Below are 25,703 nucleotides of genomic sequence, written 5' to 3' on the forward strand. Positions count from 1 at the left end.
AAATAGCTGAGTCATCAACCGCCTATGGGGAGAGAGTGAACAACCACTGGTGGATTAAAGAGGTTTTATACTTTAATTCCTCCAGTGGACAGCTGCTCAATCAGAGCATCTTTCTGTAACCTGGACATGACAAACAACAACTTCCTCCTTTTTCCCTTCTGTAATTGGAGCTGGACATCCATATTTTGGGCTCTTCCTAGTCTCACCCAAAACAAGTCCAGACCATACTCTTTTGCTTATGGACATTCTGCATCCTGCATCATTAGACGTCCATATCATACCTTTGTAAAATTGGTATTTGGATGTCCATGCAATATGGATGTGTAAATGGCAGCTTTCAGATGTCCAAAACAAAAATAGAGCTTCTAAAACAGGGGCGTAGCCAGACAACAGATTTTGGGTGGGCCTAGGTAAGAAGTGGGTGGGCACCAAGTGTTCTCCACCCCCCCCCCCCCCCCCCCCACACCAAAAAATATCTCAGCTGGTGGGAAAACACTTCTTTCCACCATGGCAGTCTGAAGCAGGCATGCACTGAAAACTGAGCATGTGCAGGTGCCAGTATTGTGGAAAGTAGCATTTTCTTTACCATCAGGGGGAACTCTTCAGCTGGTGGAGCTTGGAATCTCCACCAGCTACCACTAAATGTGTGTTACTGTTGGGTGGGCCTGAGCCCTAAAAGGGTGGGCCCCGGCCCACCTAGGCCCACCTGTGGTTACGCCACTGTTCTAAAATAACCGCCTTAATGACATTGGAAAGAAACTTGTCATTTCAAGTCTTAGTCCTTTTATTTCAGGTTAGAAACAATAAAAAACAAGGGAAATATCATTGACATTTCCCATATTGGTTCAAACAAATGCACAACTCTAATAACTACCCCTGTAAATGCTATTTTGTATTAGGCAACTGCCATTTCAATTTAGTGCATGCTATTTTGAAATAGCATAAATTAAAAAAAATCAAAGATAAATGAAATGAAAAATGAAACCATAGCTTTTGCTAGCACATCCATAACATAATACAATAAAACAATATCCAAGTAATAATATATTTATTAAAAATAACAAATTGTACATATATTTTTTGCATATTATACAGAGTAAAACTTCTAGAATTCTATAGTATATTACTGCTTTAGAGTATTTGTAACAAAAAAGCTAAACAATCAACTGAATACAATTAAAACCATAGAAGTTATGGATTTAAAATAAAAATCACTCTGTTTTTGCAGTGAGGGATGCTCAGACAGATGGCGTTCCAGACCCACTATCTGTAATCATCAGGTGCTTGATAGCACAAATACAGAAAACAGAACAAAATAAAACGCATAAATGGTTTGCTCAATTTCTTTCATATTCATGTGTTATAATGCTCTCTCATCATGTAGTATTCTAGTATATCAAAATGTGTGGGAATTAGTGTTTGCTGTTAGCTCACAGCTGCACTAACAGTTAACGTCACAACTTTCTACTTAGCGTACACTAATTCCTGCATTAACTGCATAGCAATGTTTCTTGGGGATAGAATTTGGATTTATCCGGATGTGGTGAAAACCACTCAGGACAGACGTAAAGCTTTCTTGATGCTTAGAGAAGAGACACGAAATTTGGGTGCTAGATTTCTTCTTTCATATCCTTGTAAATGTTTAGTAAATTACTTAGATAAAAAAATATGTTTTTTTTGAACCTGAGCAGCTGAAAGAATTTTTGCAAATGAAAAAAGTTACTAGATAGTTTTCCAAGTATTAAAAAAATCTGGATTAATGGTTTAAAATGTGGAGTTTCTCCAGGCCTTCTATGTTATTATTTTTCTTTTTCCTTATATAATACCACCAATGTTACTTAACGCCCTCACTCTTCTTTCAACTAGGTGGTCTAAGAAAGAGTTTGATATTTTCCTTTTTCTTTTTTTTCTTTTAATATTAAGAGTGACAAAATTTTGTGTATTTCCTATAAAAATACTTACTCTGATTTTCTGTAACAAGATGTAAATGCTTGTACTTTAATTGTGAAATTTAAATTAAAAAAAACTGCATAGCAAGGAATGGGGCAGAGAATGGAAGGGGAATGGCCTAGACTACACTGATTTGTGGTATATCAAATAATAAATGGAACTTGGAACATGAACTTGGAACCTTTCAATTAATGCATGGTAATTTACCCCATGCTAACCTTTATCGCAGCAGATAGTATAGATCACTTTCACTAAAGGGCAGTAATGCTACCGTGTGGGTAGCGTGTGCGAAAACAGCACTACCGTTGGCACACCCAGCCGCCCGGCGGTAGTTGTGTTTTCAGCGTGCGCCGTTTCCCGCACCTGGAAAATAAATGTTATTTTCTAGCATGGGGGGCGTGCCTAGCGGTAATGGGCAGCCCACAGCCATTGCTGTGTGCACCCAATTACCGCATAAGTAGCATGTGAGCCCTTACCGCCTACTAACTAGGAAGCAGTATGGGCTCAGATAGTAAAACTGCCATGTGCCAATTTTTTTTATTAGCAAGTAGCCATTTACTGCCTCCATTGAAAAATAGGGTTTTTACGCTCGCAGTTAAAAGTGGCCTTGGTGCATGGCAAATCCACACACTCACATTACCGCGGGCCACTTTTTACCACAGCTTAGCAGACGGGCCCCTTAATGCCATCTTAACAGGTGGCATTAAATGCATCTCTGTTACCTGCCATATAGCTAATGTGTTAAAAGTGGTTTTTGTTTCTGTGTTAACTATGCGGGAATATGATGGGGAAATCCACAACAATTACAACACATTAATTTTTACAGACATTAAATGCACATGTTTACTGCATTTCAGTTTTGGTATAATTTTATAACTGTGCATCGGTAATAAATATAAAGATTCTTTTTCCTATGGACTTTGCAGGATTATCAATGAAAACATATGTATACTTAGGGTTACTCCTTTTGGACTTCTTCAGATATGTCTTCCAGGTTTTTTTTTTAATTTTTAGGAAAACATCCTCTTTTTGCCTATAAAACACAACTACCCACATAATGAGAGAAACCATCTCTGGCCTATTAGTCAGTCTGGACACATGGGGGTGCTAAAGAGAGAGAAAAGCATTGCTGATCTCCTCTCTATTTCCCTGATGGTTGAATCTGTCAATGGAATTTTGTTGGTGCAACTCAACTTTTAAGCATATGTCATGCAAAGAATTTTACATGTATCTCAGAAGCCAACCAAAATTATCGAGAGATATCTGCTCTTCTGATAAATATATTTGGGCTCTGACTCAGTCAAATTAAAATCCAGAAGATTTTGAAAAATAGATTATTGCCTACTGCTGTACTGTAAGACAGTCACTGTTTAATGTATGTTCATTAACTACAAGCCATTTACACATTTGCTGTGTTTAAATATTTCTATAGCAAAGGTAGCACTCATTTATTTTTTGTGCCCTCTTTTTTGTCTCCGCCAATATGATAACTCTACATGTACTTCCACTTTGAAAATTACTCCAAGAAAATTGTGCTTATATCTGCTGTTAGGGACACAAAATGTTTTTTTGGGGGCTAATTCACATCCTTGAGTTTTCCAAAGTATGCAGCCCGGGAATGCTTCTGCTTGCTGCAGGTAAAGGTATATACATACAGGATGCACATGTATATTTCACCTGCATATCGAGTCAGCAATTCTCAAAAAGTCCATTTTTATGTGTAAAATACTATTTTACCTGTGGAAATGGCTTTGAAAATTACCATCTACACATTGTTATGCTTTTGTTCGTCCTAGCGGCCTGAAAGAAACGAAAAGACCTCAGTCTGTTAGGGGTATTCTGTCCCAAGCCAGATTTCACAAGCGTTGCCATTCCAGCCATCCCCGCACTCACAGTTTCCACAGCTACACACACCATTGCCTGTAACAAAGTGAAGAGAGAGATAATCATCATAATCAAAATGTACCACATACACAACACACATTATTATAAAAAGTAACAGGTCATAATCAAAACCATCTCATCAGTTCATTGCATATTCACTCTTTCTGCACTGCATTTTACATTTGATTATGTAGCTACTGATAATAGAGACTTTCAAACAAGTAATAGCATCTTTCCAGCACTGCTCTCCGTAAAATGTCAAACACTATAATTATTTTGTCTATTATTTTGCACAGGCCTTATTTAGCTTTGAAAGGACACTATGCTAGCTTAAACTCCTTTCACTGCACCCAAAGATAATAGCAAAAGAAATGCAAGTGTGTCCTAATGTTCATAGATAAATCCTGCAAAACTGATGTGCAGTTGCAGCTTCTGGCACTATATTTTATATTTATATACTATATCATGCAACTTCATGTTGAGCAACGATGTGGTACATATTGAACAGGTTAACATTTTGAAAAGATTGTGATGTACAAGATCAGCAGCAGAAAATGTTGGCAGTGAGCTTTAAATCCACTCATTCCAGCTAGCCCATTCCGAAGCAGCAGTCTGAATTAAAGGCAGGGGCATAGCTCTGAGTCAGATAGAACCTGTCTCACACAACACTCTTTTCACACTCATTTCCCATACCCATTCTTTCCTTTCTCTCCCCCACACATTACATATTCTCACTCTCCCTCTGAAACACATACATTTTCCTTGTTTTTCTTTCTCTCATATTCATGCACTATTTTGTGCTCTGTTTCTCAAAGACTGATGTAAAATTGTGGGGGTGGGTGAAGGGACGTTACCACACAGATTATTGCTGATTCTGCACACAATTGTCTGCATTGTTATGGCTGTCCTATGCACAAAAGAGTTTAGCACCTGAGAACTGTATATGCATCTGCATATTGTTCATTTTAACCCAATGGTAATGAAGGCATTAGCCCAGTGGTTCCCAAACCTGATCCTGGAGGCACCCCAGCCAGTCAGGTTTTCAGGATATCCACAATGAATATTCACGAGATATATTTGCATGCAGTGGACACAGTGCATACAAATCTCTCTCATGAATATTCATTGTGGATATCCTGAAAACCTGACTGGCTGGGGTGCCTCCAGGATCAGGTTTGGGAACCACTGCATTAGCCATTAAACTTGGATGCAAAGCTGGGATTATTTTACTGTGATTTCTGGGCCATAACGTGACTTGCATTTGCATGCATTGAATCTCATTAATGTACAACCTGCTGTGCCTTAAATATCACCATGGTATTTTTAGTCAAGTGGCGTTAAGGGCCATATAATGCAACTTAAGGCCCTAACACAGCTTGATGAATTCCCCCCTTAGATATTTATGTTGCATAAATGTCTAAATTCTGATTTTACAAAACCAGGAGATACAGAGGGGCATTTTCGAAAGAAACGTCCAAGTTGCAATTTGGACATCTTTGTAAAACGTCCAAATCCGGGGGTGGGGAAAAACCGTATTTTTGAAAAAAAAATGGACGTCCATCTTTCGTTTTGAAAATACCGTCAAAGACGTCCAAATCCAAGGACGTCCTTAAATTTGGACATCCCTAGATTTGGACATCCTTGACTTTTGGCGATTTTCAAAACCAAAGACGTCCAAGTCAAAAACGTCCAAATGCAAGCCATTTGGACGTCGGAGGAGCCAGCATTTCTAGTGCACTGGCCCCCCTAACATGCCAGGACACCAACCGGGCACCCTAGGGGGCACTGCAGTGGACTTCATAAAATGCTCCCAGGAACATAGCTCCCTTACCTTGTGTGCTGAGCCCCCCAAAACCCACTACCCCCAACTGTACACCACTACCATAGCCATTACAGGTGAAGGGGGCACCTAGATGTGGGTACAGTGGGTTTGTGGTGGGTTTTGGAGAGCTCGCTGTTTCCTCCACAAATGTAACAGGTGGGGGGGGGGTATGGGCCTGGGTCCGCCTGTCTGAAATGCACTGCAGTACCCACTAAAACCGCTCCTGGGTCCTTCATGTGCTGTCATGGACCTGAGTATGACATCTGAGGCTGGCATAAAGGCTGGTACAAAATATTTTTACAGATGTTTTTTGAGGGTGGGAGGGGTTAGTGACCACTGGGTGAGTAACGGGAGGTCATCCCCGATTCTCTCCGGTGGTCATCTGGTCATTTCGGGCACCTTTTTGTGCCTTAGTCATAAGAGAGTCACAAAACAGAGGGAAAGCAGCATACAAAAGCAACCAAACAAACAGAAAAAGTAAACACTGGGCCTTCAGGAATGAGAAAAATGCAATCCTTTATTAATGATGAATACCCGACACGGGCCGTGTTTCGGCGTACAAACGCCTGCATCAGGGGTCTAATGTAAAAAATACATAAACATATATCATTAAAAATTATATATAATACAATAATGCAGAACCAACATCAAAATCAAAAATGCATATGCATGCTTACATAAACATACATACACATGTATATTATAAAAAAATTTTTAAAAACAAAACATAGTTATCATGGTTACAAGAATATACATATAAAGAATGATAAAACATAGTAACATATGATATAAAACATCATCATCATGACCTGAGAAATATTAACCAACAATCCATACATATATCGTCATATATCTATCTCCCCATTTACATGTACTTATTCACAAACTTAAAAAAACTTACTCATACATACATATACCTGCATACCATAATGTTATATTTCAAACTCATGTGTGCAGGTCTGTGAAGACCTTACCATCTGGGGTAAGTGTTGCAAAAAAAATGTGAGTGCAACAAGGGCTTATGAACTTATAGTGCACGCTTTCAAACACTCATACCATATAAGTAACTTTACTGATTACAGACTCTGCATAGAAAATAGAGCATAAAAGTAATGATAATAAATAAATAAACATCAAACCTTACCAAAAAACTCTTCTAGGTCAGCTAGTTAGCTAGTAGATAAAGATGATTAACAAACAGCTTATATTCCCTAATATAAAAAAAGGAACAGAGTTTTCAAAATTAATAAATACTTTCCAGATCCATAAATAACATTGAAACATCCTTCAAAATTGATCACTATTTGTCAAATTCATAAAAAAACATTCCCATGCATCCACATACAATAAATGAGCAATCGGGTAAAATAAATATCTGTTTTAAACCACTTAACAGTCGAAAAAAACCAACAGTCCGACATCACCTGAAGCAATATTAGCACAGAATCTATCATCCTAAAATATCTTGTCAAAGGAGAACTTAAAATCTTACCCGCTGTTCGGGCAGCCCGTTTATGGGACGCCTACAGTCGCGTCAACCACCAAAGATTGAAAGCATGCGCAGCACAACATTTGAAAAAGACATCACGGGGTATATTCTAATATTTAAAACAACTCCACATTTATGAATCATAAGTGCAATAAAATTAGATATTATCCCCCAAGACAAAGATTCATTCACGTCATATCCTAAGTATCGTACGTCAGACAAATTACTGATCGTGGGAATATGTGAAAGTCCAAACGGATATCTATGTGCGCTGCGTAAAGGATGATAAATAACTGAAATGGTACGAGTCATAAAATTATATTATCTTTTCCTTAAAGAAACCGATAATCTTACCCGGTGTTTGAACAGCTCATAGATAAAACGCCTTCAGCCGCATAAACCGCCAAAAGTTAAAGCATGCGCAAAGCTATGTTTAAATGGACGGAGGGAGGAGGAAGTGAAGTGACGTAATGGGGCTAGTCCGAATATTTAAAGTGATATAACATTCGCATGTTGTAGGCACAGACAAATGATGTATATATATACATCAATATACCAAATCCCTCCATTCACATCTAATCCTTAAAATTAAACAAAATTATACTTCTCAAATGTCTGAAAAGCCCCAATAAATGCTGCATATACTGCATAAAAAAACCTAAAATGGTTTCACACATAATGAAATACATAGGAACATTTTGCGTAGTTTTACTTAAAATTACAGTATCTGGTATCATAACTCCATATTATTATACCTATCCCTTCAAATCAAGTCACTTAAATTCCTTAAAAAGCATACAATCATAATATAAACAAATATAATAACACGTACTTGAATTACATATTGGTCATAACCAAAAAAACCTCCTGAACATATAGAGAAATATATAAAGAAACTGAAAAAATATATGTATAAAAAAATTTCTCAGGTCATGATGATGATGTTTTATATCATATGTTACTATGTTTTATCATTCTTTATATGTATATTCTTGTAACCATGATAACTATGTTTTGTTTTTAAAATTTTTTTTATAATATACATGTGTATGTATGTTTATGTAAGCATGCATATGCATTTTTGATTTTGATGTTGGTTCTGCATTATTGTATTATATATAATTTTTAATGATATATGTTTATGTATTTTTTACATTAGACCCCTGATGCAGGCGTTTGTACGCCGAAACACGGCCCGTGTCGGGTATTCATCATTAATAAAGGATTGCATTTTTCTCATTCCTGAAGGCCCAGTGTTTACTTTTTCTGTTTGTTTAGTCATAAGAGAAACAGGTCCGGGTGAAAACGTCCAAGTGCTCGTCAGGGACATCCTTTTTTTTCGATTATGGGTCAGGGACGTCCAAGTGTTAGGCAAGCCGAAGTCCCGCCTTCACTATGCCTCTGACATGCCCCCTTGAAATTTGGACGTCCTTGCGACAGACTTCAGTTGGAGACGTCCAAAATTGGGTTTTGATTATACCGATTTGGATGTCTCTGGGAGTTGAACGCCCATGTTCCGATTTATGTCGAAAGATGGATGTCCATCTCTTTTGAAAATGAGCCTGACACTTATCTAAAACTGAAAAACATGCTTCTGGCAAAGAGGCAAGTTACATAAGAACATAAGAATAGCCATACTGGGTCAGACCAATAGTCCATCCAGCCCAGCATCCTGTTTCCAACAGTGGCCAAGCCAGGTCACAAGTACCTGGCAGAATAGCAGCAATACTACATGCTACCAATTCCAGGGCAAGCAGTGGCTTCCCCATGTTTATCTCAATAGTAGACTACAGACTTCTCCTGCAGGAATTTGTCCAAAACTTTTTTAAAACCCAGATACACTAACCATGCTACCACATCCTCTGGCAATGAGTTCCAAAGCTTATCTATTAGTTGTGTGAAAATTTTAATTCCTCCTATTTGTTTTAAAAGTATTTCCATGTAACTTCATTGAGTATCCTCTAGTCTTTGTTCTTTTTTGTTCTTTTTTACAAAGTAAAAAAATCGATTCACTTTTACCCATTCTACATAGAAACATGACGGCAGATAAAGATCATATGACCCATCCAGTCTGCCCATCCTCTGTAACCTCTAATTCTTCCTGTTCCTAAGTGATCCCACATGCATATCCCATGCCTTTTAAAATTCTGGAACAGTCCTAGACTTCACCACCTCCACCGGGAGGCCATTCCACGCCTCCACCACCCTTTCTGTGAAACAGTACTTCCTTAGATTACTCCTAAGCCTATTCCCTCTTAACTTTGTCATATGCCCCCTAATTCCAGAGCTCTCCTTCATTTGAAAAAGGTTCTTTTCCTGTACATAAATGCCCTTGAGATATTTAAACGTCTCTATCATGTCTCCTCTCTCCCTCCTCTCTTCCAGCGTATACATGTTGAGGTTCATAAGCCTGTCCCTATAATTTGTGCATTCAAGACCTCTTACTAATTTTGTACCTGCCCTCTGGAGCGACTCCATCCTGTTTATATCTTTCCGTAGGTGCGGTCTCCAGAACTGCATGCAGTACTCCAAATGGGGCCTCACCAGAGACTTATACAACGGCACTGTCACCTCCTTTTTTCCTGCTGGTCATGCCTCTCTTTATGCACCCAAGCATCCTTCTGGCTTTGATCATCGCTTTTTCTACCTGTTTGGAAGCTTTAAGGTCATCAGACACAATCACCCCGAAATCCCACTCTTCCTTCATACACTGAAGCACTTCACCCCCTATACTGTACCATTCCCTCAGATTCTTGTGAACCAAGTGCATGACCCCACATTTTTTGGGATTAAACCTTAGTTGCTACATATCGGTCCATTCCTCTAGCTTCGCAAGGTCCTTCGTCATGTCATTCACACCCTCCAGGGTGTCCACCCTGTTGCAGAGTTTAGTGTCATCCGCAAAGAGGCAAACCTTACCAGACAGCCCTTCTGCAATATCGCTCACAAAGATGTTAAAAAGAGCCGGCCCTAGGACCGATCCCTGCGGTACTCTACTGACGACATCCTTTTCTTCAGAGCAAGCTCCATTTACTACTACCCTCTGTCTCCTACCATTCAACCAATTTTTAACCCAATCAGTTACTCTAGGTCCCATACCGAGGGCACTCAATTTATTTATCAGTCGCCTGTGCGGAACCATGTCAAAGGCTTTGCTGAAATCCAAGTATACCACATCAAGCGCCCCTCCCACATCCAACTGTTTGGTCACCCAGTCGAAGAAGACAGTCAGATTCGTCTGACACGACCTGCCACTAGTGAAGCCATGCTGCCTCGGGTCCCGCATTCCATTTAGTTCAAGAAATCTCACAATCCTCCTCTTCAGAAGCGTTTCCATTAGCTTACTCACCACTGAGGTCAGATTGACAGGTCTGTAATTCCCAACCTCCTCCCTACTTCCACTCTTGTGTAAAGGAACCACATCCGCCCTTCTCCAGTCCACCGGGGCCACTCCAGTTTCTAAGGAAGCATTGAAGAGGTCCATCAGCGGAGCCGACAGAACTTCTCCGAGTTCCTTAAGCACCCTCGAGTGTATCCCATCAGGCCCCATCACTCTGTCTACTTTTAGTTTGGCAAGCTCCTCACGAACACAGTCATCCATAAACAGGTCTTGGTCTACCATACATCCATCCCCTTTAGCCTTTTTTTTCTGCAGCCTTACCCCCGGTCTTTCATACGTGAACAAAGAGCTAAAATAATTGTTAAGCAGTTGAGCTTTATCGTTATCATCTTCCACATATTTATCTCCCTCAGCTTTGAGCCTCACAATGCTATTATGGCACTTCCTCTTGTCACATGTCTGAAAAAGGTCTTATCTCCCAATTTTACCGTATTAGCTACCTTTTCCTCCATTTGCCGCTTTGCTTTCCTGATAGCTTTTCCAGCTTCTCTTCGCTTATTTAGGTATTCTCGCCAATCTTCATCTTTCTGATTCATCTTATAACGTGCAAAGGCTAGCCTCCTTACCCTTATCTTTTCAGCTACTACATTTGAGTACGAGAGAGGCCTTCTTTTCCTCTTACTTTTATGTAACATAGCTCCTTTCAGTCTTGTCCATTGCTGTTCTACATCCTTCAGCTGTTCCCATCCCGCTGTTTCTTGAGAAATTCCCCCATCTAGACAAAGTTAGTTCCTTTGAAATCCAGGACCTTCAATCTCGAATGAGCCGTCTCTTCTGTTTTGATATTGAACCATACCATACAATGATCACTAGATGCCAAATGGTCTGCCACCTTGACGTCAGAAACGTACTCTCCATTCGTAAGCACCAGGTCCAGAACAGCTCCATCCCACGTCAGTTCCATTACCCACTGCTGGAACAATTCTTCCTGTAGGGAATCTAAGATCTCTTTGCTTCTAGATGACCCCGCAGCCGGGACACCCCAGTGAACATCTGGCATATTGAATTCACCTATCAATAGTACTTCCCCTTTCCTAGCTATCTTGCGGATGTCTTCAATTAAGTCCCTGTCCATTTCCTCCGACTGTGAGGGAGGTCTGTATATCACTCCGATATAGATACATTTTCCTTTCCCTCTTTCCAGTTTAACCCACAGCGCGTCTTCCATACCCCACATGTCCTGCAGTTCTGTCACTTGGATATCATTCTTAGCATATAATGCCACACCTCCACCCTTTTTTCCTACTCTTTCCTTCCTGAATAGATTATAGCCAGGTATAGCAACATCCCAGTCATGGTTCTCCGTGAACCACATCTCCGTGACCACCACTAACTCCAAATCCACTTCCATCATTGTAGCCTCAAGATCTAGCAGTTTGTTTCCCATACTATGGGCATTGGTATACAAGGCTCTCCAGATTTTACTCTTTTTATTCTCTTCTATAGAGGCATTAGATGTCCTACCTTCCTTGGGGTTAATTATGGCTTCATGGCCTTTTATACCCATCCCCATCAATTTTAATTTAAAGCCCTCTTTAGTACTTTAGCCAGCCTGTTGCTGAAGACACTCCTTCCCTTTCTTGACAGATGGACACCATCACCGCTCAGTACCTCTTGGAAAATCATCCCATGGTCTACGAAACCAAAGCACTCTCATCGGCACCAACCACGCAGCCACACATTTATCTCCAAGATGTGATCTTCTCTCATTCGACCTTTACCTTTGACAGGGAGGATCGATGAGAACACCGCCTGCGCACCTAGATGCTTCACCCTCTGACCCAAAGCCACGAAGTCTCGTATGATATGTTCAGTAGGATATTTAGCTGTATCATTTGTGCCAACATGGATGAGTAGCATAGGAGTATGGTCCATAGGCTTGATGAGTCTAGGCAATCTTTCCACAATGTCGCAAATCTTGGCACCAGGCAGACAGCACACCTCTCTGGACAACATATCTGGCCGGCAGATGGGTGCTTCGGTACCCCTGAGAATTGAATCTCCAACCACTACCTTTCACTTTTTCTGGGCCAATTGTCTGGCTGTGATGGCATTTTTGGTCATTGTTTCCTTCTGTTTTTTTAGATGTTTCTAGCTCTTCTACCTCCAGGGCTGTGAACCGATTTTTTAGTTGAATAGAAAGTGGAGTTGGAGGATTGATCTTGTGGGTCTTGGTGACCTGCTTCCAGCTGTGCTCTGTCTGCCCAAGGTCTTCTCTCCCTTTGCTGGAAGCCCTCAATGTTTTGACCTGCGTCTCCAGGACAAATTTCTGGTTCTCCCAGATGTTTCTTAGTCTTGCCACTTTCTTCTCTTAGTTCTTGTACTTTTTTCACGAGGGACTCAATGTATGTACATTTATCACATGAAACCAGAATCCTGTCTTGGTCCAAGGGTTTGGTCTTGACAGTGGTAGAAGCAGTGGTAGAAGTTTTAGGGGCTCTTTGTTTCTTTACCATGGTTCCAAATGTAGGGGCTGTCGTAGTTGTGATAATAAAATATGTAGCCTGTCACACAACTACCAATCCTGTTTTTTCTCCTACTTCTGTTCTATGGGATGTAGGGGGTAGGTAGTTAATGTGTAGGTAGTTAATGTGTAGTTTTAGATTAAGAACTGAGAACCTGTTAAGATTTACTGTGTGGGTGGAATGGTCTATGGGTATAGCTGATTAACAAAGATTTTTTGATTATCCTGCAAATACGGTATTGCTAACAGTAAGAGAAGCTTGATGAACAAGTTTAAGGAAGAGAAGGTAAATTGGTATCCTATGCAATGTTAACAAATTTATGTAAGCCACATTGAGCCTGCAAATAGGTGGGGGAATGTGGGATACAAATGCAATAAATAAAATAAATAAATGCAGTGCTTTTTTGTGCCGGTACGCAACGGTACGGCGTACTGGCACCTTTTTCTCCCCCTCCCCTGGCGAGTCCTGACCCATTCACTCCCCACCCCTACTTACTTTGACCGGCTCTGTAGTGTCAGCGTCGGACTGAGCGAGCAGCAGCAGCACGAACAGTGCAGGTAGCGAATCAGTGAGTAAGAGAGGCTGGCAGCGTCGGAGCTTCCCTCTGCGAGTCCTGCCTATGCGGAAACAGGAAGTTGTAACAACGTAGGAGGGACTCGCAGAGGGAAGCTCCGATGCTGACAGCCTCTCTCACTCGCTGATTTGCTACCTGCACCATTCGTGCTGCTGCTCGCTCAGTCCGACGCTGACAGCCTGTGGAGAATGAGGACGGGCTGGGAGGAGGTTGGGCTGTGGGACGAATCGCTGGACATGGGAGACGGGAGAGCAGGGGAGAGAGGAGAATCACTGGACATCATGGGAGGGGAGGGGAGGGCAGGGAAGAAAAAATTGCTGGACATCGATGGGAGGGAAGGGGCAGGGGAGAGACAATTTCTGGACATCGATGGGAGGAGAGGAGAGGGGAGGAAAGGGCAGGGAAGGGAAGAGAGAATTGCTGGGCATCTGGGATGGGAGGAGAGAGCAGGGGAGAGAGGATAATCACTGGACATGGATGGCAGGGGAGGACAGGGGGCAAAGAAGAATTGCTGGACATGGATGGCAGGGGAGGACAGGGGGCAGAGAAGAATCACTGGACATGGATGGGAGGGGAGGGCAGGGGAAGGAGGAGACATACTGGATATGGATGGAAGGAGAGGGCAGGGGAGAGAGGATAATCACTGGACATGGATGGCAGGGGAGGACAGGGGGCAGAGAAGAATCACTGGACATGGATGGGAGGAGAGGGCAGGGGAAGGAGGAGACGTACTGGACATGGATAGGAGGGGAGGTCAGGGAAGAGAGATTCGCTGGACATGGATGGAAGGGGAGGGCAGGGGAGAGAGGAGAATCATTGGACATGGATAAGAGGAGAGGGAAGAGGAGAGAGGAGAATTGCTGGACATGGATGACAGAGGAGAGATGAGAATCGCTGGACATGGGAGGGGAGGGCAGGGGAGAGAGGAGACATGCTGGACATGGATGGAGGGGAGGAAAGAGAAGAAGGAGATGCACATGGATGGGAGGGCAGGAAAGAAAGGAGAAATGCTGGAAATGGATGGAGAGGAGAGCAGGAGATAGAGGAGAATTGCTGGACATGGATGAATGGAGGGGTTGACGGGGAGAGAGGAGAAATGCTGGACTTGGATGGAGGAGAGGGGAGAGAGAATTATTGCTTTATATGGATACAGGGGAGGGAAGAGAGAGGAGAAGTGCTGGACGTGGATGGAGGAGACGAAAGACAAAAGAAGAAGCACATGGATGGAGATGAGGGAAAGGGAAGAGAAGAGAAAAACTACACATGGATGGAGAAAATAGGCAAAAGCTGGATGCACGTTGTACCTCCTCCAGTCAATTCTACCGAGGAGGACTCAGCTTTTATGTATGGATGTAGGGCAAGAAATGAAGAAGAGGAAAGTAAAGAAATAAATGGAAAGGAAGCCCTGGAAACAGAGTTAAGAGAACAGATAGCGAGCAGCAGAATCAGAGGCTGGGACCAATATGGATAGAAAAACAAAGTCACCAGACAACAAAGGTAGAAAAAATCATTTTATTTTAATTTTAGTGTTTGAAATATGTCCAATTTGAGAATTTACATCTGCTGTCTTATTTTGCACTGGGTATACTTGGAGCTGTAACAGCTTACAGAAATTATTTATAATGAAAAAAAATCACGTGATATTTTTCTCCTATACTAGTATAATATTTTCAATGATGTCTGTTTATATGTGCCATGGCTGGTATAAGGCGTGTGGCCAATGTGGGTGTGGCTATCATAGGGGTGGAGCCATATGTGGTGACCCCGCCCATAATGAGTACCGGCACCTTTTTTTCTACAAAAAAAGCACTGATCCTATGTGATATATAATGAGAATAACAACTAATGGAATGTTAACAGAGGTCCTTTTTATCTAGAGCAGGTTGTAGACCTCAATCACAGCTCCCCTCTGCGTCTCTTTTCCAAGATGAAGAACCCTAAACGCTTTAGCCTTGCCTCATATGGGTGGAGTTCCATCCCCTTTATCATTTTGGTTGCTCTTCTTTGAATCTTTTCTAATTCTGGTATATAGATATATATATATAAAGAGAGAGAGAGAGAGATACAGCGACCAGAATTGGATGCAATATTCAAGGTGAGGTTGCACCGTGAAGTGATACAGAGACATTATAGTATTCTTGGAGGGGCATAATTGAACGAAAACGCCTATCTCCATGGGCGTTTATCTCCAAGAACGGGTCCATGAAGGGGTGGACCGAACCGTATTTTGGGAAAAAATAGACGCCCATGTTTTATTCAACAATGTGTGAGCTGGGCGTTTTTGTTTTTCAGCGATAATGGAAAATGAAAGCGCCCAGCTCAAAAACGAATAAATCCAAGGCATTTGTTCGTGGGAGGGGCCAGGATTCGTAGTGCACTGGTCCCCCTCACATGCCAGGACATCAACCGGGCACCCTAGGGGGCACTTTTACAAAACAAAAAAAAAGGTAAAAGAGCTCCCAGGTGCATAGCACCCTTCCCTTGTGTGTTGAGCCCCCCAAATCCCCCTCAAAACCCACTGCCCACAAGTCTACACCATTACTATACCCCTAAGGGGTGAAGGGGGGCACCTACATGTGGGTACAGTGGGTTTGGGGGGGGTTGGACGACTAATAAGCATTAAGCAGCACAATTGTAACAGGTAGGGGGGATGGGCCTGGGTCCACCTGCCTGAAGTCCACTGCACCCCCTAACAACTCCTCCAGTGACCTGCATACTGCTGTCAGGGAGCTGGGTATGACATTTGAGGGTGAAAATAAAAAGTTGTGAAACTTCATTTTTTGTGGTGGGAGGGGGTTAGTGACCACTGGGGGAGTCAGGGGAGGTCATCCCCGATTCCCTCCAGTGGTCATCTGGTCATTTAGGGCACTTTTTGGGGCCTTATTCGTGAAAAAACAGGGTCCAGGAAAAGTGTCCTAAATTCTAGCTAAAAACGCATACTTTTTTCCCATTATCGGTGAAATGCGCCCATCTTTGTTCGGCAGATAACCACGCCCCAGTTCCGCCTTCGCCACACCTCTGACACGCCCCCATCAACTTTGTCCGCATCCGCGACGGAGTGCAGTTGAAAACGTCCAAAAATCGGCTTTCGATTATACCGCTTTATTCGTTTTTGTGAGATAAACGTCCATCTCCCGATTTAGGTTGGAACTTGGGCGTTTTTCTCGTTCGATTATAAGCAGGTTGGTCTTTTTTACCATCTCTTTCCTAATAATTCCTTGCATCCTGTTCGCTTTTTTGGCCGCCACTGCACATTGAGCAGAAGATCAGTTTATTGTCTATAATAACACCTAGATATTTTTCTTGAGTGCTGACTCTCAAGGTGGACACTAGCAATAGGTAACTGTGATTTGGATTATTCTTCCCAATGTGCATCATTTTGCATTTGTCCACATTAAATTTCATCTGCCATTTGGATGCCCAGCCTTCCCTATGTTTGACACTCAGTGCAAAAGACAGGATAGCACCCCTCTCGATGATGGATTGCTGTCTGCTTCTCAGTATTATTGAGTTGTTTAATTAAAACTTGTTAGGGTACTAGGGATATTAGGCTAATATAAAAAGCCTTAAGATTATATGGTATATTGTGTGATTTATTTAGTGTTTGCTTCTCAGAAAGTAATGAAATATAATTAAAACTCTGTAATGAAAACTCCACTCTTGTTATTCTAATTAGAATAATTGACTATAAATTAGGACTATAAATGAAGAGATGTGCTGGGGTGGGCGGGAGTTAGGGAGGGTGGGTAGGTAGGTATGAAGACTGAACTAGGCCCTGCTGTGCCTTCTAGAAGCTATCCGATAATAGCGGAAAACTATAGGAAAAAGGGTTTTACACTGAAGCTAGTTGTTAAAGTTTGTTTTTCTAAATTCAATCTGTCTATCAATATACCTACAATTTCTCTTTTATTCCCAATCTTTAAATCAGCAAAGCACAGATCAAAATAATGTTTACTTACGCAGAGAAATGTCCTATGTGGGACTAACAATGCCTAAAAAATAAAAACGTGTTCCCCATTTCAGAAGAGGGATTGAAATTTATGTTCAAACAGACTGAGTTTGGGATTTAAACTTGCTATGTGGGACTTCTAGGTTTCATAAAAATACCCATATTGAGCAGCTACCTACAGAAAGTTAGGACAGCTGTTTTGCTGTTCTAACTTTATATGGTTACTTAGCTAGTTAGTGGCCTGAAAATTGCTGCTAACTGACTAAGTTGTCACTCTGCCCCTGGCCCACTACTAACCGGTTAGGGGATATTAAGTTAGCAGACATATTCAGCAGTACTAAGTGGTTAAGTGCCACTGAAAATTGGGTGCCAGTTCAATCAATGGAGTTTAACCAGGCAGGAGCCTCTCCTGCCCAAACAAAATGGTTCTGAATATCAATCCCTGATGTTTCTAAAATGGATGCTCCTGTTGAGCATAACCAGTGTATAAACATCCATTTCTCCATGAATTTTAGAACAGGCTCTTCATTGACAGATCCTTTTCTAAAATACTAGCAGAACTTGAAATGTCCCAATGTGGACATCTGAACTTCAATTTGTACATCCATTTAAAATGATGTTCCATATATACTAGGAATCAAAGCAGGCAGAGGCAGAGAATTGTTACAAATGAAGCAAACTGTGTAAGAAAAAAAAGTATGGCATGAGAGACTATATATCAAAAAGCAAAGAGCCCATATTAATTGAAGTTTACACAGAAAAATTGCTGAAAACATCAGAACTAAAAATAGAACATAAAAAGAAAGAAATAGAATGAAGTTCCAAACAAGCCACTGCATGCTCAATGCATAAAAGATATTGATGGAAAATGTGACATAGACCTATCATTGTATGGCTGAAAATTGGAAAACTTAAAAAAGAAACTGATCTTAGCAGCTCAAGAACAAACATTACAAACTAAGATTGATACAAATTCTGATAAAAACAAATGCCTCCTAGTAGAGCTGGTGGAGACGAGGACTGTACCTGAATTCAAGAAAACATGGAACCAGTGGCGTAGCTAGGGTAGTTGACACCCGGGGCCGGTCATTTTTAACACCCCACTCCAAAATCCAGTACTAGGCATGCCGAGAATACAAAACACTCAGGACCTATAGAGCAATTCTACCATACCATAAGCAGTCATTTCTACAAATCACACAAGGAAAAGGATAGCATCTTAAACACTACAGTGAGCACTAGAACATCAATTCACCTATTGTAAAACAAAACCAGACAGAATAGTACAGATCGTCGATCCTGCACAGACAATGCCAACTGAAAGCCATGTCTTTTTCACAAACACAGATACACCCTAATCCACTATAGAGTAATAATAAACTTTCTATTTAGACAAAAATTAAGGTTATCAATAGAAATCAAACAAAATAAAACATGGAAAAGAAAATAAGATGATACCTTTTTTATTGGACATAACTTAATACATTTTTTGATTAGCTTTCGAAGGTTGCCCTTCTTCCTCAGATCGGAAATAAGCAAATGTGCTAGCTGACACGGCTACCACACTCCTCTTGATAACCTTAAGAGTGGACTAACACGGCTACCACACTCCTCGACAAAAATTAAACAACCCCCAAGATGCCAGATTCTGCATACAATGCAACACCACAGAAACAGAAAATGTCCCCTAGTACTGTGCAAAATATAAAGACAGCAGATGTAAATTTGAAAAACATGTACCAATCACCACTTTACAAATTAACAAATAGAAATAAAACAAATATAGAAAATAAAATAATACCATTTTATTGGACTAATACATTTAGCTTTCAGAGGCCAAAACCTCCTTCCTCAGGTCAATACAGTATAGTACTGTTACAGTATCCTATCCTGACCTGAGGAAGGGGGTTTTGTTCTCCGAAAGTTAGCCAAAATGTATTAAAATTAGTCCAATAAAAAGATTACCTTGTTTACATGTTCAATTATAAACATTTATTAACACAGCTACAATACTACTTTATCCTAAAGCAAAAAAATATATATATATATTTTATTTACAGTTTGTTGTCTCTGGTTTCTGCTTTCCTCATCTTCTTTTCACTGTCTTCCTTCCATCCAGCATCTGTCTTCGGTCTCTCTCTGCCATCCAGTGTCTGCCCTCTCTGCTGTCCCCTCCATCCAATGTCTGCCCTCTATCTCTGCCCCTTCCATCCACCATCTGCCCCTGTCTGCCCTCTCTCTCTCCCCCTTCCATTCACTGTCTGCCCTTTCTATCCCTTCCATCCACAGTCTGCCCTTTCTCTCTGCCCCTTCAATCCACCATTTGCCCTCCCTCTCCCATCCATCCAGGGTCTGCCCTTCCTCTTACTCCCCCTTCCATCCAGGATCTGCCCCTTTTTTCAGCCCCCAGTTCCAGCCCCACTATCCCACCAGCCCCCAATTTCAACCCTAGCCCTTTTCTCTCACCAGTCCCGAGCTTCAGCCCCAGCCACTTCTCCCTGTCTCCTTTTCAGCCCCCAGTCCCCAGTTTCAGCCCCTGCCCCTTTTCAGCCTCCAGTCCCAGTACTGACCCCCTTATCCCACCTACCCTCCTTTTTAGCCCCCAGATCCAGCCCCCTTCATCCACATGCCTTGTATTAGGGCCCCCCTTTTCAGCCCCAGAACCATTCTCCCACCTGACCCACGCATGCCCCATTTTCCCACCAGCCCCAGGCATGGCCCCCATTTTCCTATATGGCCCCTTCTCAGACCCCAGTTCCAGCCCCCTTCTCCCATCTGAAAGCCCCCTCCCCTCCTTCTCCCATTCGAGAGCCCCCTCGCCTCCCCACCCCAGTCCCTTCTGCCATCTGAGAACCCCCTCGCCTCCCCACCCCAGTCCCCTTCTCCCATCCAAGAACCCCCTCCCCTCCCCAGTTCCCTTCTCCCATCCGAGAACCCCAGTCCTCTCCCCACCCGTCCCCTTCTCCCATCTGAGAACCCCCTCCCCTCCCCCAGTCCCCTTCAACCATCCGAGAATCCCCTCCCCACCCCCTTCTCCCATCCCAGAACCCCCTCCCCACCCCTTCTCCAATCCAAGAACCCCCTCCCCACCTCAGTCTCCTTCTCCCATCTCTGTGCATGCCAAAGACGGCTTCATACATGCAGACAAGCTTCGTGTATAATAGCCGTCTACAACCTTAGAAAAACACAAGTTCAGGTGAAAATGTCCAAGTGCTCGTCAGGGATGTCTTTTTTTTTTAAGAGTATGGGTAAAGGACATCCTTCACTATGCCTCCATCCTTGCAACGGCAGTTGAGGATGTCCTTTCCTGCGACGGCAGTTGAGGACGTCCTTCCTATGCCTCCTTCCCTGTGACGGCAGTTGAGGATGTTCTTCCTATGCCTCCGTCCCTGCCATGGCAGTTGAGGACGTCCTTCCTATGCCTCCATCCCTGCCACGGCAGTTGAGCATGTCCTTCCTATGCCTCCGTCCCTTCCACTCCACTCCATTCCACTCCCTTGAAATTTGGCTGTCCCTGGGGGGGGGCAGTTGGGGGGGGGCAGTTGAGGACGTCCAAAATGTTTGAAAGAAGGACGTCCACGCCTTCATTATGCCTCCACTGACACACACATACCTCCCCCCCCAGGGACCTGCATACTGCCCCCCTCACAGGGACGGCCAAATTTCAAGGGAGAGGAGTGGCCTAGTGGTTAGAGCACTGGTCTTGCAATCCAGATGTGGCCAGTTCAAATCCCACTGCTGCTACTTGTGATCCAAAATCCAAATAAATAAAGGGGGTGTCAGAGGCATAGCAAAGGCATGGATGTCCTTCTCACAGAAACATCCACATTTTGGACGTCCTCAACTGCCGTCATAGGGACGGAGGCATAGCAAAGGACATCCTTCACACATACTCTAAAAAAAAAAGACAAAAGTTTTTTAAGTTGTTTTTTTCGGGGTGGAAGGTGGTTAGTGACCACTGGGGGAGTCAGGGGACGTCATCCCCAATTCCCTCCAGTGGTCATCTGGTCATTTAGGGCACATTTTTGTGGCTTGGTCATAAAAAAAGGACCAAGTAAAGTCAGCCAAGTGTTCATCAGGGACGCCCTTCTTTTTTCCATTATCGCTTGAGGACGCCCAACTGTTAGGCATGCCCCAGTCCCACCTTTGCACGCCTCCGACATGCCCCCGGGAACTTTGGTCATCCCCATAACGGGAAGCAGTTGGGGGACGCCCAAAATCGGCTTTCAATTATGCCGATTTGGACGACCCTGAGAGAAGGACGCCCATCTCCCAATTTGTGTCGAAAGATGGGCGCCCTTCTCTTTCGAAAATAAGCCTGATAGCCTTTATTTGCCATCATTTTTTAAATTAAATGCTGACTATGGAAAGCCAAAGAAGAACTGTAGACCATCTCATCAGTGCATGTAGCAAAATAGCCAAACTAACTATAAACAATGCAGGGTTGTCAAGACCCACTATGTAAACCATGTAGTTACACAGGGCTGTGGCTCCAGGAGGATTGCAGTGCTCTACTGTTTTGCCTGGGGGAAGGGGGAGGGAGTAGCAACACCTAGAAAGCCTGAGTTTCAACACTGCCCCACTACAAGTCATATCCAGCAGTGGGCAGCTTTGTATAGGAGGGAGGAGGACACATAGATGATATGCAAAGGACAGAAAATAGGTAGCACCAACCTTGAAGTAAACCATGATCAAAAGGCTAAATTAATTGATTGATATCTCTGCAAAAAAATATGGCATTACTGTAGCAAATAACTATTAGAATCATACCATTGAAAAAGTTATAGAAAATGAGCAGGTTAAGATCCTGTAGGACTATAAAATATAGGCACTTGGAACATAACACTCCTGATGTCACGGTCATAGAAAATAAAAATATGTGGTACATATATGACATAAAAATTGAAAATAGTTCTGCTTCATAAACTGTTGAAGAGTTTTTGGATCACTGATTGTAAACTGCTAACCCAGATGATTATACTCTTGTATGGTTTCATTGTAAGGTCCTTTTCTCCTCTCTTTTTTGAGTTGAATTCATGATGCAAGCAAAGTTTTGCTTTGTGTAATGGTGGTACCCAATAATAGTAGAATTGATGAAAACAGCTTGAAAAAATAACATACCATGATTTAGAAGCTGAAGTTGAAAGACGTTGGAGCAAAAAAAAATCAATGGTAATACCGATTGTGATTAGAGCTCTTAGAGCAGTACTGATTAGACTAGGAAATTTTAACCTTAAAAAAATAATCCCTTCATTTTGTGCTGATATCAATATGATTCCCAGATTTTTGCATAGGACCCAAATTAATGGAGTTAAAATCAGTTAACACTGGTTGAGATGTGCCACACATGAAGACAATAATAATGTATTTATATAATGTTGCTGCAGTGTTAATACCCTTAACACAGCCATATTAAAAATAAAACACTATTTGCAAGTTTTATCCCTGCTGCTTTTCAGTCTACCTGGTTAAGATAGTATGTAACAAAGCAAACATCAAGGACAAGCTGCAACACTGTGAACAGAACTGATGGAGTTAATTCCCTCTTCCAGTTAGCAGAAAGTGTGGGGCTCCTGTGCCCTGAGAAGACAGACTAAGGGGCGCAGGCAGAAATACCAAAAAATACCACAGCATGCAATAAGCAATAAGAATGCAAATTTCTGCCATGTTAAAATTATGGCAGTGTTCCACAGCTCACTGTTATATATCACATTTCTTATCGGTGCCTTAGTGGTGATTGGCTGGGGAACTGACTAGAAGGGTGACAATTAAATACAAAAACATAAGAAACTGCAGGCAAGAATGCCTGGCATTTTGCTTCCCCTCCCCACTCATCCCCCAATCCTATGCCCTGAACGTCCTCCCAATCCATCCCCTCCTGCCCCAAATCGCTGAAAAATATCCCTGGTTTCTGGTGGCACCCACCCATCCCCAACATGAACAACCGTCTTCCTTCCCTGCCCCCAAATGCATCCCTGGTGTGTGGTGGCATCTCTCCCTCCCACTTGTCCCTGCCTCCGGCATCATCATCTACAAAATGGCAGTGTCCTGCCCTGAGCAGTGCATCCTGGGATGTACTGTGTGGGGTCAATCTGCCACAGAAGGGAATATATTCTTTATATGGCATATTGACCCCAACCGGTGCATTCTATGATACACTGCAGGGGGTATGGCAACCCTTTTTTGAAGTCCGCTAAGTTAACCGCCTTAACCACCTTTTCCGACAGCGAATTCCAGAGTTTAATGACGCGTTGAGCAAAGAAACATTTCCTCCGATTCGTTTTAAATTTACCACACTGCAGCGTCATTGCATGTCCCCTTGTCCTAGTAATTTTGGAAAGCGTAAACAGACGCTCCACATCGACCCATTCCATTCCACTCATTATCTTATAGACCTCTATCATATCTCCCCTCAGCCGCCTTTCCTCCAAGCTGAAGAGCCCCAGCCTCTTCAGCCTATCCTGATAGCGAAGACGTCCCATCCCCTGTATCATCTTTGTCGCCCTTCTCTGCACCTTTTCCAATTCCACTATGTCTTTTTTGAGGTGTGGTGACCAGAATTGAACACAAACCTCGAGGTGCGGTCGCACGATGGAGCGATACAACGGCAGAATAATATCCTTATTTTTGTTTTCCATCCCTTTCCTAATGATACCCAACATTCTATTTGCTTTCCTAGACATAAGGGATATTTTTCACAGATCGGGGCAGGAGTGGGGGTAGGTCCTGTTGGAGGGGGGTGCCAAGGACCATTACAGAAAAACAATTTAGGACAGGATGGTTGGGTTGGAGGGAGAGAGGGGATGCTGCTAGACAACCACTCCACTCAACTAACCCTTCTGGCAAACTTTTTTTTTTTAATTGCATAGCTATGGAATTGTTAATGACCACATTACCATGCATTTTAATGTGGTGTGAGGAAATGGTTTCCAGGTGAGTTAAGACTCACATTGAAGCCATTTTTGCATTGCTCAACCAGTAAAACCTGAGGTAAAACCAGGTTAAACCCACAATAATATTTTCTGTATCAGTCCCCGAGAATGTGAGCACCCACGGAAATGCTTTCTGCATCAGCCTCTGAGAATGTGAGCAATGAGGCCTACAGCCGGAAGAAAGAGCCAGGTGGACCCTCTGCGCCAATTTTCTACACTCTGCTTAGGAAGGTCAAAATTGAACGCAGCGCTCATATGAAGCATTTAGTGCAGCACTGAAGAGGAAGGTATTCTGCAATAGAAATACAGAACTCAGCTTGCTGAGGACATCTGCCCCCACTAGAGAGGCAAGCCAGGAAGAAAATACGAGCAATACTGGATATCGGCCTGGAGCCCTGTCTTGCTCGCGCATATTTTATGGAATACTATCAGATGCAGGCAATAAGTGGTGCATTTAGATGCGCCCACATACCCCTGCCATTGACTTGGCATAAATGGCAAGGGTATGTGGCATGCCGATGGGGTTTAGTATTCTATAACTGAATCAGGGTGCTCTGAATCAGGGTGCTCTGATTCTGTTATAGAATTGGTACTCCCAGTGCTGCATCGGAATACCCAAAAGGAGGTGCCGCTTTATAGAACTGTCCCCCGATTGTACCTGAGGTAATGGAACATTCAGAAACTTGCCCTAGATCATGAGTAGTTTGGGGATTTGAACCTGGCTTACTCTTGTTCTCAACCCTCTACTTTAACCATTAGGTTAGAGGTAACCAGTTTAGAAAGTACTGAGGATCAAAAAGGGGGTTTGAGAAAGAGTCAGTGCATTCCCTTGTCAACTTCATTTCATAGATTTGCCTCCTGAAGAAGGAAAGATAAATATAGAAATGCATGTACTTAGGGCCCCCAATGTCTTAGGAAAACTTTCAGCTTGTGGTTTGTTTTTTCCCTCCGTTTGCCTTTTTGCAACCCATCTACTGGCCAGCAGAATTTGCTTTACTTTTTTCTGTTTCCCTCTACTATCTTGAACAATTAAGAACAGGAGAGGTATTGGGTTATTCTAACTGCAGTCACAAGCCATTGATAATTATCCTTCTGTGCTCTTTGTGTGATATGGTACATATTTCTACTACTTGCATTGCCTTAACCTGCATTATCTTTTCCCTTTTGCTTCTTCAGTTGATTGGTAAATATTATAGTTCTATTATAGGAAACTGCTTGAATGTGCTGATTATTGGGGG

At 42.4% G+C, this 25,703-nt stretch overlaps 1 protein-coding gene across 1 annotated transcript in view; it reads right to left on the reverse strand.

Moving 5' to 3' along the window:
• Nucleotides 1–1,061: 1,061 nt before the first annotated feature.
• ITGBL1 (integrin subunit beta like 1) overlaps nucleotides 1,062–25,703 on the reverse strand; it is a 477,502-nt gene continuing 452,860 nt past the window's right edge. Inside the window, exon 11 of the mRNA XM_030201342.1 lies at nucleotides 1,062–3,870. Within this exon, the coding sequence (XP_030057202.1) occupies nucleotides 3,779–3,870 (92 nt within the window). The 3' untranslated portion in view covers nucleotides 1,062–3,778. The remainder of the gene's footprint in view (nucleotides 3,871–25,703) is intronic.

Source organism: Microcaecilia unicolor, chromosome 4, assembly GCF_901765095.1.
Source record: "Microcaecilia unicolor chromosome 4, aMicUni1.1, whole genome shotgun sequence".
Classification (NCBI taxonomy): Eukaryota; Metazoa; Chordata; class Amphibia; order Gymnophiona; family Siphonopidae; genus Microcaecilia; species Microcaecilia unicolor.